The 13,165-nt window shown below is 35.2% G+C and overlaps 1 protein-coding gene across 3 annotated transcripts; it reads right to left on the bottom strand.

Moving 5' to 3' along the window:
• Positions 1 to 5,157: 5,157 nt before the first annotated feature.
• atp5f1c (ATP synthase F1 subunit gamma) lies at positions 5,158 to 12,737 on the bottom strand. 3 transcript variants are annotated; one of them, XM_088072859.1, is made up of 10 exons: positions 12,598 to 12,732; positions 11,993 to 12,027; positions 10,104 to 10,235; positions 9,820 to 10,021; positions 8,439 to 8,582; positions 7,506 to 7,570; positions 7,246 to 7,401; positions 6,342 to 6,438; positions 6,059 to 6,084; positions 5,158 to 5,294 (listed from the first exon to the last, which is right to left on the bottom strand). In XM_088072859.1, the coding sequence occupies exons 1-9, from the start codon at positions 12,636 to 12,638 to the stop codon at positions 6,078 to 6,080; spliced, it is 879 nt and encodes a 292-aa protein (XP_087928985.1). In that variant the 5' UTR covers positions 12,639 to 12,732; the 3' UTR covers positions 5,158 to 5,294; positions 6,059 to 6,077. The 3 variants fall into 3 exon arrangements, with proteins under 3 accessions (XP_087928985.1, XP_087928986.1, XP_087928988.1); XM_088072860.1 differs by lacking the exon at positions 6,059 to 6,084 and having other exon boundaries at positions 12,598 to 12,730; XM_088072862.1 differs by lacking the exons at positions 5,158 to 5,294; positions 6,059 to 6,084 and having other exon boundaries at positions 6,338 to 6,438; positions 12,598 to 12,737.
• Positions 12,738 to 13,165: the final 428 nt, after the last annotated feature.

Here is a 13,165-nt window from a genome sequence, read left to right as displayed (position 1 = left end):
TTTTTGCACTTTTTTGGCCTTTATTCCCACTTTGTATACTATAACGCGTCTCTACGAGCTATTCTCTGTCATTTTTAGCCATTTTTAGGAGGGTCAAAATTTGACTTTTTTCGACATACTATACTATTGCCTTCTTGGCCATTTTTTTCGACGTGCTAAATTTTTTGTTTTTTGCACTTTTTTGGCTTTTATTCCCACTTTGTATACTATAACGCATTTCTCTGAGCTATTCTATGTCATTTTTAGCCATTTTAGGAGGGTCAAAATTTGACTTTTTTCGACATACTATACTATTGCCTTCTTGGCCATTTTTTTCGACGTGCTAAATTTTTTGTTTTTTGCACTTTTTTGGCTTTTATTCCCACTTTGTATAGTATAACGCGTCTCTCTGAGCTATTCTATGTCATTTTAGCCATTTTTAGGAGGGTCAAAATTTGACTTTTTTCGACATACTATACTATTGCCTTCTTGGCCATTTTTTCGACGTGCTAAATTTTTTGGTTTTCGCACTTTTCTAGCCTTTATTCCCACTTTGTATACTATAACGTCTCTCTGAGCTATTCTATGTCATTTTTAGCCATTTTTAGGAGGGGTCAAAATTTGACTTTTTTCGACATACTATACTATTGCCTTCTTGGCCATTTTTTTCGACGTGCTAAATTTTTTGGTTTTTCGCACTTTTCTAGCCTTTATTCCCACTTTGTATACTATAACGCGTCTCTCTGAGCTATTCTATGTCATTTTTAGCCATTTTTAGGAGGGTCAAAATTTGACTTTTTTCGACATACTATACTATTGCCTTCTTGCCATTTTTTTTCGACATGCTAAATTTTTGTTTTTTGCACTTTTTGGCCTTTATTCCCACTTTGTATACTATAACGTCTCTCTGAGCTATTCTATGTCATTTTTAGCCATTTTTAGGAGGGTCAAAATTTGACTTTTTCGACATACTATACTATTGCCTTCTTGGCCATTTTTTTCGACGTGCTAAATTTTTTGGTTTTGCACTTTTTGGCCTTTATTCCCACTTTGTATACAATAACGCTGCGTCTCTCTGAGCTATTCTATGTCATTTTTAGCCATTTTATGAGGGGTCAAAATTTGACTTTTTTCGACATACTATACTATTGCCTTCTTGGCCATTTTTTTCGACGTGCTAAATTTTTTGGTTTTTCGCACTTTTTTGGCCTTTATTCCCACTTTGTATACTATAACGCGTCTCTACGAGCTATTCTATGTCATTTTTAGCCATTTTTAGGAGGGTCAAAATTTGACTTTTTCGACATACTATACTATTGCCTTCTTGGCCATTTTTTTCGACATGCTAAATTTTTGTTTTTTGCACTTTTTGGCTTTTATTCCCACTTTGTATACTATAACGCGTCTCTCTGAGCTATTCTATGTCATTTTTAGCCATTTTTAGGAGGGTCAAAATTTGACTTTTTCGACATACTATACTATTGCCTTCTTGGCCATTTTTTCGACGTGCTAAATTTTTTGGTTTTTCGCACTTTTCTGGCCTTTATTCCCTCTTTGTATACTATAACGCGTCTCTCTGAGCTATTCTATGTCATTTTAGCCATTTTTAGGAGGGTCAAAATTTGACTTTTTCGACATACTATACTATTGCCTTCTTGGCCATTTTTTTCGACGATGCTAAATTTTTGGTTTTTCGCACTTTTCTAGCCTTTATTTCCACTTTGTATACTATAACGCGTCTCTCTGAGCTATTCTATGTCATTTTTAGCCATTTTTAGGAGGGGTCAAAATTTGACTTTTTTCGACATACTATACTATTGCCTTCTTGCCATTTTTTTCGACATGCTAAATTTTTTGGTTTTTTGCACTTTTTTGGCCTTTATTCCCACTTTGTATACTATAACGCGTCTCTCTGAGCTATTCTATGTCATTTTTAGCCATTTTTAGGAGGGGTCAAAATTTGACTTTTTTCGACATACTATACTATTGCCTTCTTGCCATTTTTTTCAACATGCTAAATTTTTTGGTTTTTTGCACTTTTTTGGCCTTTATTCCCACTTTGTATACTATAACGCGTCTCTACGAGCTATTCTATGTCATTTTTAGCCATTTTTAGGAGGTCAAAATTTGACTTTTTTCGACATACTATACTATTACCTTCTTGGCCATTTTTTTCGACGTGCTAAATTTTTTGGTTTTGCACTTTTTTGGCCTTTATTCCCACTTTGTATACTATAACGCGTCTCTCTGAGCTATTCTATGTCATTTTTAGCCATTTTTAGGAGGGGTCAAAATTTGACTTTTTTCGACATACTATACTATTGCCTTCTTGGCCATTTTTTTCAACGTGCTAAATTTTTTGGTTTTTCGCACTTTTCTAGCCTTTATTCCCACTTTGTATACTATAACGCGTCTCTACGAGCTATTCTATGTCATTTTTAGCCATTTTTAGGAGGGGTCAAAATTTGACTTTTTTCGACATACTATACTATTGCCTTCTTGGCCATTTTTTTCGACGTGCTAAATTTTTTGGTTTTTCGCACTTTTTTGGCCTTTATTCCCACTTTGTATACTATAACGCGTCTCTACAAGCTATTTTATGTCATTTTTAGCCATTTTTAGGAGGGGTCAAAATTTGACTTTTTTCGACATACTATACTATTGCCTTCTTGCCATTTTTTTCGACATGCTAAATTTTTTGTTTTTTTTGCACTTTTTGGCCTTTATTCCCACTTTGTATACTATAACGCGTCTCTGAGCTATTCTATGTCATTTTAGCCATTTTAGGAGGGATCAAAATTTGACTTTTTTCGACATACTATACTATTGCCTTCTTGGCCATTTTTTTCGACGTGCTAAATTTTTTGGTTTTACACTTTTTGGCCTTTATTCCCACTTTGTATACTATAACGCGTCTCTACGAGCTATTCTATGTCATTTTTAGCCATTTTTAGGAGGGGTCAAAATTTGACTTTTTTCGACATACTATACTATTGCCTTCTTGGCCATTTTTTTTGACGTGCTAAATTTTTTGGTTTTTACACTTTTTTGGCCTTTATTCCCACTTTGTATACTATAACGTCTCTCTGAGCTATTCTATGTCATTTTTAGCCATTTTAGGAGGGTCAAAATTTGACTTTTTCGACATACTATACTATTGCCTTCTTGCCATTTTTTCAACATGCTAAATTTTTTGGTTTTGCACTTTTTTGGCCTTTATTCCCACTTTGTATACTATAACGCGTCTCTCTGAGCTATTCTATGTCATTTTAGCCATTTTAGGAGGGTCAAAATTTGACTTTTTCGACATACAATACTATTACCTTCTTGGCCATTTTTTTGACGTGCTAAATTTTTTGGTTTTCGCACTTTTTTGGCCTTTATTCCCACTTTGTATACTATAACGTCTCTCTGAGCTATTCTATGTCATTTTTAGCCATTTTAGGAGGGTCAAAATTTGACTTTTTTCGACATACTATACTATTGCCTTCTTGGCCATTTTTTTCAATGTGCTAAATTTTTTGGTTTTTCGCACTTTTCTAGCCTTTATTCCCACTTTGTATACTATAACGCGTCTCTACGAGCTATTCTATGTCATTTTTAGCCATTTTTAGGAGGGGTCAAAATTTGACTTTTTTCGACATACTATACTATTGCCTTCTTGCCATTTTTTTCGACATGCTAAATTTTTTGGTTTTTTGCACTTTTTTGGCCTTTATTCCCACTTTGTATACTATAACGCGTCTCTACGAGCTATTCTATGTCATTTTTAGCCATTTTTAGGAGGGATCAAAATTTGACTTTTTTCGACATACTATACTATTGCCTTCTTGGCCATTTTTTTCGACGTGCTAAATTTTTTGGTTTTTAAACTTTTTGGCCTTTATTCCCACTTTGTATACTATAACGCATCTCTACGAGCTATTCTATGTCATTTTTAGCCATTTTTAGGAGGGGTCAAAATTTGACTTTTTTCGACATACTATACTATTGCCTTCTTGCCCTTTTTTTTCGACATGCTACATTTTTTGTTTTTTGCACTTTTTTGGCCTTTATTCCCACTTTGTATACTATAACGCGTCTCTACGAGCTATTCTATGTCATTTTTAGCCATTTTTAGGAGGGGTCAAAATTTGACTTTTTTCGACATACTATACTATTGCCTTCTTGGCCATTTTTTTCGACGTGCTAAATTTTTTGGTTTTTTGCACTTTTTTGGCCTTTATTCCCACTTTGTATACTATAACGCGTCTCTACGAGCTATTCTATGTCATTTTTAGCCATTTTTAGAAGGGGTCAAAATTTGACTTTTTTTCAACATACTATACTATTGCCTTCTTGGCCATTTTTTTCGACGTGCTAAATTTTTTGGTTTTTACACTTTTTTGGCCTTTATTCCCACTTTGTACACTATAACGCATCTCTACGAGCTATTTTATGTCATTTTTAGCCATTTTTGGGAGGGGTCAAAATTTGACTTTTTTCGACATACTATACTATTGCCTTCTTGGCCATTTTTTTCGACGTGCTAAATTTTTTGGTTTTTGCACTTTTTTGGCCTTTATTCCCACTTTGTATACTATAACGCGTCTCTACGAGCTATTCTATGTCATTTTTAGCCATTTTTAGGAGGGGTCAAAATTTGACTTTTTTCGACATACTATACTATTGCCTTCTTGGCCATTGAGGTGTTTGGCTTTCATTTCCTACTTTGCATACTATGACACTTCTTTACAAGGTATTCTTTGTCGTTTACAGCCAACATTGTATGACAAGACTCAACAAGCTCTAATATGTCACTTTCAGCCATTTTTGGGATGTCAATATCTGATGTTTTCAACACATTATGCGATTTTTGACCAGTAGTTCGACATGCGAAATTATGACTTTTTTTGACATTGTATGCTATGACAGGACTCTAAAAGCTGTAATCTGTCATTTCCATTCACTTTTGGAACATGTCAAAATTTGACTTTTTTTTACCTTCGCCATACCATACTATGCGGTTTTCTTTGTTTGTCATGCTAAATCATGATGATGATTTTGACATGTCCAAAAGCATGTCGAAAAAACGCTGAACACCGCACACTATAGTATGGTGAAAACATTAAGTAACATCTTTTGAGAATGACTTCTTTAAGAGTGATAAAGTTGTGACAAAAATCACAGACAGAAAGCTTTTAGGTTCTTTAAGAGGTTTAATTTCTCCATATATCTTACAAATAGAAGCACAAATGTTCGTAGACTCTTGACAACATGTGTCTAAGTACTTTGAAGGGCTATAGGTAATTGAAGCGAAGATCTCGCCCGTTTATCTGCAAAGAAAGAAAGGAAAAGAAATGTAAGGATACTAAACATTAACAGCCTGTTCAACTTGGCTGAGGACAGGGGGATCATTCTGCAGATACTCAAAAATGTCTAGACTAGGGCTGAACGATTGATCAAATTCAAACTGATGAACTGCAGTTTTTAAAAGGCAACAGCTGTGATTACATATGCATTTTGCACTGTTTGCTGTTATATCAGTGTGTGTAGTGAGGCAACAGTGTTTTTGTGACGCACTGAGAGCTTACGATTGTGTTTTTGTTTGTGTGTTTTGAAGAGAGCATATCTAAGTTTCAGTTCAGTGTTTTAATGTTAATGTTTAACTAAAAGTAGAGTTTGTAAACTGATGTTTTTGTTTAGTTTTCCTGTAGATGTTCAACTAATTTCATTATTTTAGAATTTTAAATGTAGATGCTGCAATATGTTGTTGTGTTGCATTATAAAATTTAACATCTAAATGTTATTTATATCGATTGTTTGTCGACTGTGTCCAACACTGTGTGGGTTATATTAATGTAGTATTTTTTTATTTTATAAAGAAGATACAGATGATTTGATTTTTTTTAATCTTTCACTGCAAATGCAATATTGGTTTAAAAAAAAGAGAAAACAGCAAGATTTTGAAATATTTTTTTCATACTGTTCAGCCCTAATCTAGACTATCCTATTAAAGGATTTCTAATATACACTTCTACATAAACTGTGTGTTAAACTAGCTGAGAGGGGATCCTAACGTTACAGTCTACGGTGTTACCTCCTGATAAAACAAAGCCTCAGTTCCTGAGTTCAGCAGAGCCAGGAGGAGCAGATTAGGTCAGAGAGGAAAATTAGACGCGACAGTGTGAATGTCGTGGCTTTTGGAATTTACAAAGACATGAATAGAAGAGAGGAAATCTTTTGCGAGAAGTCGCTACAGGAAAGAAGTTTTTGGAGCGAAGGAGGAAAATAATAAAAGGGGAAAGTCACTGAAGGAAATCTGGAAATGAACGGAGGAAGACGGAGAAGAAAGAAAAAAACCAGAACGGTGAAGGACTTACAGAGCGGCGGCTCCAGAGATGATCTCGATGAGCTCCTTGGTGATGACGGCCTGCCTGGTGCGGTTGAAGGTGAGCGTCAGCTTGTCGATCATCTCAGCTGAACACAGAAAAACGTGTCAGTGAGAATGTAAAAATATCAACAAAACAGTTTCAAACTGAAATATTAGACGTAAAAGCTGATGATTTTGACATTAAAGCAGGGCTGTCATTATATTTTGATTATACAGTAGTATAAAGAAAATGTTACCTCTTTCAATACCACCGGAAAAAAGTCCTTAGCCAGTGCTTAACAAAGCTTGAGGACCAGATAATTTTAGGTGAGATCTGTTTTTTAATATCCTTGGTACTTTTGATACGTCAAATGTGCAATTAAATGGAGTTTGGATCTTTACACAAACGTGGTATAGAAACATCCTTCAGAAATGTCCTATCACCATAGAAACGCGCTAAAATCTTACAAACATCCTAAAATCGTTAAGACAGACTAAATACTGAAAAACATCCTAAAATCTTACAAATGTCCTAAAATACTAGAAACGTCCTCAAATCGTCAAGACTGACTAAATACCTAGAACCATCCTGAAGTCCTAGAAATGTACAACAATCCTAAAATCATCCTAAAATTACAGAAACATGCTACAATCTTAGAGAGTACCTGAAATCTTAGAAATGTGCAAAAATCCCAGAAACATTGTAAAATCTTAGATATGTTGTGAAATCTTAGAAACATCATGAAATAAAATCCCAAAATCCGAGAAAAGTCCTAAAATTCAAGAAACGTGCTAAAAAAAAAAAATCTCTGCTCTAAATACCGTTTTCAAAAGACACTTTCACCTCACAGTTTGTTACGTGCACCATCACCACAAATCATCACGTCCTTTTCTTAAAGTCAAACGTGTCTTACAGGCGTTCTTGCTGGCGCTGTCCATGGCGGTCATCCTGGCGCTCTGCTCGGAGCAGGACGACTCCTTCAGGGCCAAGTAGATGATGTTGACCAGAGCGAACTCCTGGTAGTTCCTCAGCACGTCGGCATCCATGTCGTCGTAGATGCTCATGCTCTCTGCGGGGGAGGAACACAGACGATAAATATCTGTGTGTTCCCGACGATCTGCGTCTAACTTTTCAAAACAACAACAACAACAACAACAACAGCACTGACTCTACCTGCGCCAGCGACGGTGTCTGTGGAAAACAAAGGCTTCTGGTCCGTCTTGTACGAGATAACAGACCTGTTTCAGAGAGAGATTTGTTTTTAGGATCAACGGGATACAGTTATTCACTTTGAAAAATCTCGTCATCAGTAGTTTTAATTAGAGCTCGAATGATATATCGGTTCACCGATTTTATCGGCCAATATGAGCCTCTCGCAGACATATCGGAGCATTTGGCGTGTGTTAATTCCAACTTTTTAACGGACCATATAATGTAGAAAACGATACTCGGTGGTTTAGAAATGTTCAGCAACTGACTGATACTGAACAGTACTGATGATTATTTAGATATTTATTTAATGTATTTATTCTTTATTTAAATGGACAGCAAAGATCATACAGTATTTTCATTCGTTCTTTATTTTGTGTGTAATGTTAAATAAGTTAATTGATAAATAAAAGTTGTTTACAGCCTTCTGAGTGCTTTTGCTATAATTTTTTTACTATAAAATCGAAAACGATCTCTAAAGTCCCATATTGGTCGGACTGTATATTTAATTATGTATTTAAAGTTCATGACAGGACTTTAAACAAGTTGTAATTCCATTTTTTTATTTTCCTGAGAAATAACCTTCTCACCCAAACAAGTGGATTATTCAAGTTTCTCAACAAAACCTACATTTTCTTTTTTTTTATGTTACATTTGAACACATCACGATGTTATATTTACCTTTGCTGAACGACCTTCAACACATCACAACGAAACCTCGTCTATTTAGTTAATTCTTTTTAAGACTTTTTAATGCAACAGCAGACAAAAAAGAATCATAAAAGCTTAAGTTTTTATATGTAAGGCTGATTTATGACACTTATTTATGCCTTTTAAGACTTTTTAAGAACACGAATCCAAACAATTAAAAACAACATAAAAACAAGAGTCTCGTACCTGAATCTGTTGAAGAAGACGGAGCCCTGGTCAAATTCATATCCAGAGTTGAGCAGCTCGGTGGCGACGATTGAAGCGTCACCGAAGCTGGGGGGCTTACGGCCGACCTCCTTACAGTTGAGTATGATGTGTTTTCCGTGAGTTCTGATGAGGAGCGGAGAGTATTATCACGACAGGAAAAAATCATCACCTGCAAACGTAATTCTTTTAAATATGTTTGCAATTTTTTAATGCCCTTGTTATTCCGACATAATTAAACTGCTGATTACAGTTTCATCACACAGTTATTCAGTTTAAAACGAGTGTGAAAATGTGTTATAAAAAAGGTTTTATTTCATCTCTTCTTTTTCCAAAACTCTGTATTAACCCTTTAAAATCTGGAGCAACATCACTTTCCTTATGCTGCTTTCAGACGCATTTACAGTTAAACCTTTGAAACCAAAACAAATTTATGTGATTCCTTTAAAAAAAGGAAAACAGGTAATGAGCAACTTGGTAATAAATGGTCCACAAACTGTCAGGAATTTAGCTTTAGAGAATTCTTTTTTCAATAGTTGGAAAAATGTCTAGGGAAATAAAAAGAAAAAAGCTAGTAAATGATGTATAATTGATGTATAATTAATATATTTGCATATGAAAACCTGTTGCAAAATCATCATTCAACTTTTTTACAAATGTCTTGCTATTTTTGGGGTAATTTTCTTTTTTTTTAAAAAAATCTAATAATTTATTGCAATTTGTAGAACATTTCTTGCCAGGTTGCTTATTGCCTTTTTTCCCGTGTTTTTGAAAAATCAATAATAATAAATCAAGGGCTCAGGGGTTTAAATACTTGTGAGTCGTCTCATAAGGGTTAATTATTATGACCACCTTAAAGCTGAAACACAAGACTCCAGATAAACATCGTAACTTTCAGCCATTAACTCTTTAAAACCTGGACCATCAGTTTATTTGTGCTGCGTTCAGATGCTTTGAATTAAGGAAAGGTGGGGTGGGGGATTACCAGAAAAGATTTTTTAAAATAGGGAAAAATGTCCAAAAAACTATATTTATAATTACAATCATTTGTTGTCTAAAATTATGTTAGAGAAAAAAATATAATACAAAAAAATGTATTTTTTTGTTTGTTTTTTTATTTTTTAATTTATTTTATATTCTTTGGCTTATTTTCAGGTAATTTTCTTGTAGATGTTTTTAAATTAATTTTTCACTGACTTTTGAGCTATGACTTGTTTATTTGCTTGTTGTCTTCTCTTCATGTTTTTGAGAGAAATCAAGTTTCAAAGGGTTAATAATCAGAGACAAACGCTGGACCTGACTCGTGTTTTTCATTGATGTTATTAAGATGAAATTTAGGAGGCTGCGTAGTTAACGTTGGTACCTGTGCAGCAGGCCTCTCAGCTTGTCTCCCACGTTGATCACCATCACCTCCTTGCCGGCGCCGGTCAGGTTGGCGATCTCGCTCTTGATGGCCTTGGCCACACCGGAGTGGATGGCACCACAGAGTCCACGGTCGGAGGTCACGCCCACGATCAGATGCTTGCCGGCCTCGGGCGCCTTGATGTCGGCCTTCTCGTACAGAGCTGAGAGCAGAGAGGAAACTTAGTCCGATCGTTACAAAATTTAAATCATCGACAGGAAGTGACGGAGGAGAGGTGAACTCACCCAGAGCGCTCGTGCCGTAGACTCTGGCTGGCTTCAGGCTCTTTTCAGCACGAGCGTACTTGGCAGCGGCCACCATTTTCATGGACTTGGTGATTTTCTGGATGTTTTTGATGGACTTCAACCGAATGGTGACTGCAGAGAAGAGAAGATGTTATTCAGACTGACGGCATTTTGGATTTTACATCAACTTGGATGGCATGAACGTGATCTTTCCCGGATCAGATGGACTCTGCACGTTTAAACATCTGAAAGAAGATTATATTTTCTGCATAAACATTATCTTAAGCTCAATTAATTTAAATCTTATTATCAATATAATCATGTTTTTCAGCTCTTACAAATCATGGTTTACTGATGAGAATTCATTTTTTTCCTGTACACTGTAGGTTAGCTGTTAGGTGTCAAATTGACATTTAAATTTACATCTTAAAACTACATATTTTAACAATGTTTACAATTGTTAAGGAAACTTTAACAACAAGAAGAGAACATTTTGTTTGTGAGTGTTTGTGCTTTCATGTTTCACTATTAATAATATTTTTCCTGTATTTTTAAATTTTGAAAGGAGTCAATTTGACCCACACCACAACAGGAAGGTTAAAGGGCTAAACACAGTTTCTTTTAATCATCGTCATAATGTCAACTCGGTCGACTGAAATATTGCACAATATTGAAAGAGAGAAACTGTACAAAACTGGATTTAGAAAATAGCACTTTTTCACCTTCTGTGTTTAGTTCAATGTTCAGTTGAATAATTTTGTAAAATAATTTTCTATCATCTTTTGAAAGCAAACAAGCTACTTGTTGTATTTTAGCAATAAAAAGCAGTAAAAAAGCAGAACTGGGTACACTTTAATATTAGTTCAAGTAATATCGGTATTGCAGTATTTATTGTCATCACATATTCTCCTCATATCCTAAGAAGGGCGGAAGCAACAAAAATTAATCGTTAAAAATTGAGGCGATGACAATGCATAACTGAAAAAAAATCCTGCAGAACGACGTGTTCTCCCGTTGCCGGCAAAAACAACCTTCAACTAAAATAGACCACAGTGGACATGATCTACTTTTAACCCTTCAGGCTCGCTTTAATGATACACACACTCGTATCGCTCTGCGCACAAAATGCGCTTTTCAAAATCAAGCTTTATGAAATTTTATACATTGATATTATTTTTCTACTTTCATAAAATTATGTTTTTAATTAACGAGTCCTAAACATAAATATCAAATACTAATTAGTTTTAAGAATTTCAACGCTTAAAAATACACACACAAAAAAAAATTTATTTTCAATATACAACACACTAAGTAGTTTTTTTTATTTTTAAATCACAGAATTTTTGTTAGAATAATGTATTTCCTCCATATGCCAAATATGGTCAAAATGACCTCATCAGGTGGAAAGTAGTCAAAACGACAAATTGACCTTTAGAGTCTGAATGTAACTATTTAGTTTCCACAGTGTATTTTAGACTTATTGTAGGAGCTGAGCTGCAAATTCACTGATTACACTCAAATACACAATCTTTTCAAAAATGAATGCATGAAAACAGACAAAATTCTGAAAAAATTAATGAAAAAAATGTGCCAAACAGTCCCTGGCTCTCAAGAGCTTTTTGGTTACAAACTAACATGACGCAGCATGCATGCAAAACTTTGCAGCTGTTATGTTAAGTGTATTAAATCATGTTTTGCTGCAGCGAAATCCCTCTAAATACGTTTAAACTTGCAGAGTTGAGTGATATTTCCCTCATAAGTGACCAGATTTTAGCAGAGGCTGTTTAAATGTTGCATCTGTGGTACAGCTGGGGTTAGATTACAGAGTATAACATGTAAATATACTGTTGACTTTGCATGTTATGAGAATAAATCACAAAAGTACTCACTGTCCTTCAGGGTAGCCATGTTCCTGACCTGCCCACTGTGAACAGAGACAGCGCACGAGAGCTTTAACTGCTGGCATCACACAAATATAGCAGCTTTATTGACAAAATATACATTAACAGTGCATTTTAGTGTCGTTAGTGAAGAGTTTTATAGCAACTTGATTATTAATTTATCTGCTCGCTGCGCTGCGACTGAGCTAGCATCGGTTAGCTTAGCAGCAGCTGCAGAAGTAAGCGTCGGCTGTTAGCACGCGCTAAACACATCGATACGATTGATATGCGCGTTTGACAGTGGAGAGAAAAATAATCATTTATTTGTGCAAAGACTACTCTGTTCACGAGCTCTTCGCACAAAGTCGTAGCATGTTAGCTGTCATGTTAGCTGTCGTGTTAGCTGTCGTGTTAGCTGTCGTGTTAGCTAGCGTTAGCCTAACGCCGGTGTCATTCATTAGCCGCGGCCTCCACGTTAGCGCGTCCTTGCGCTCAATAACTGCGTTTACGACAAACTACGAGCCGCTCGCTTCTTCAGAACACACCAATAATGAAGTACAAACGCTAAAAACACACAGTTACGGACAGTTTTTAGGGTATTTTTGCAGTTTTACCATTGTGGGGAGAAAACCAACGCGCTGGTCCTCGCGAACATGATTACCGCACTGAAGGTCAGACACGCAGGACTGCGCAGGCGCAGGATTCAGCCAAGATGGACGAACGCTGCCTTCACGGACCGACGGAAAAATCGGACAACACGAGACACACGAACCATGGTTTCTTTGTTAAAATAATGTAATTTTAAATACAGATATTTTTAACATTGTTTTTACATTTTAAATATATTTTAGACAACTTTGTGATGTAAATGTGGAACTTACATGATCCATATGTTGAGTGTATTGAATAACATTGAGGGAAAAGTATTATTATTATTATTATTATTATTATTATCTAAATGTATTTATCTATTCTTTTTTTGCTATTTTTTCCGTGTCATTTTTGTGTTTTTTTTCTAAATTATGTCAGCTTGTTTTTGTTGTTGTGTCATTTAAAGCGTCCTTGGGTCCCGTGACAGGCGCTATATAAATTCAAGCTATTATTATTTTCTATTTAATTTATTTATTATCCTTTTTGGTATTGTTTGTATTTTCCCTTAAGTTGAGTGAAGGTCTGTCGAAT

This window comes from Plectropomus leopardus, chromosome 22 (genome assembly GCF_026936395.1).
Source record: "Plectropomus leopardus strain MGB_pleo_1.0 chromosome 22, ASM2693639v1, whole genome shotgun sequence".
Lineage (NCBI taxonomy): Eukaryota > Metazoa > Chordata > Actinopteri > Perciformes > Serranidae > Plectropomus > Plectropomus leopardus.
Note: the sequence above shows the minus strand (reverse complement) of the source record. Positions and strands in the feature narration are given on the sequence as shown.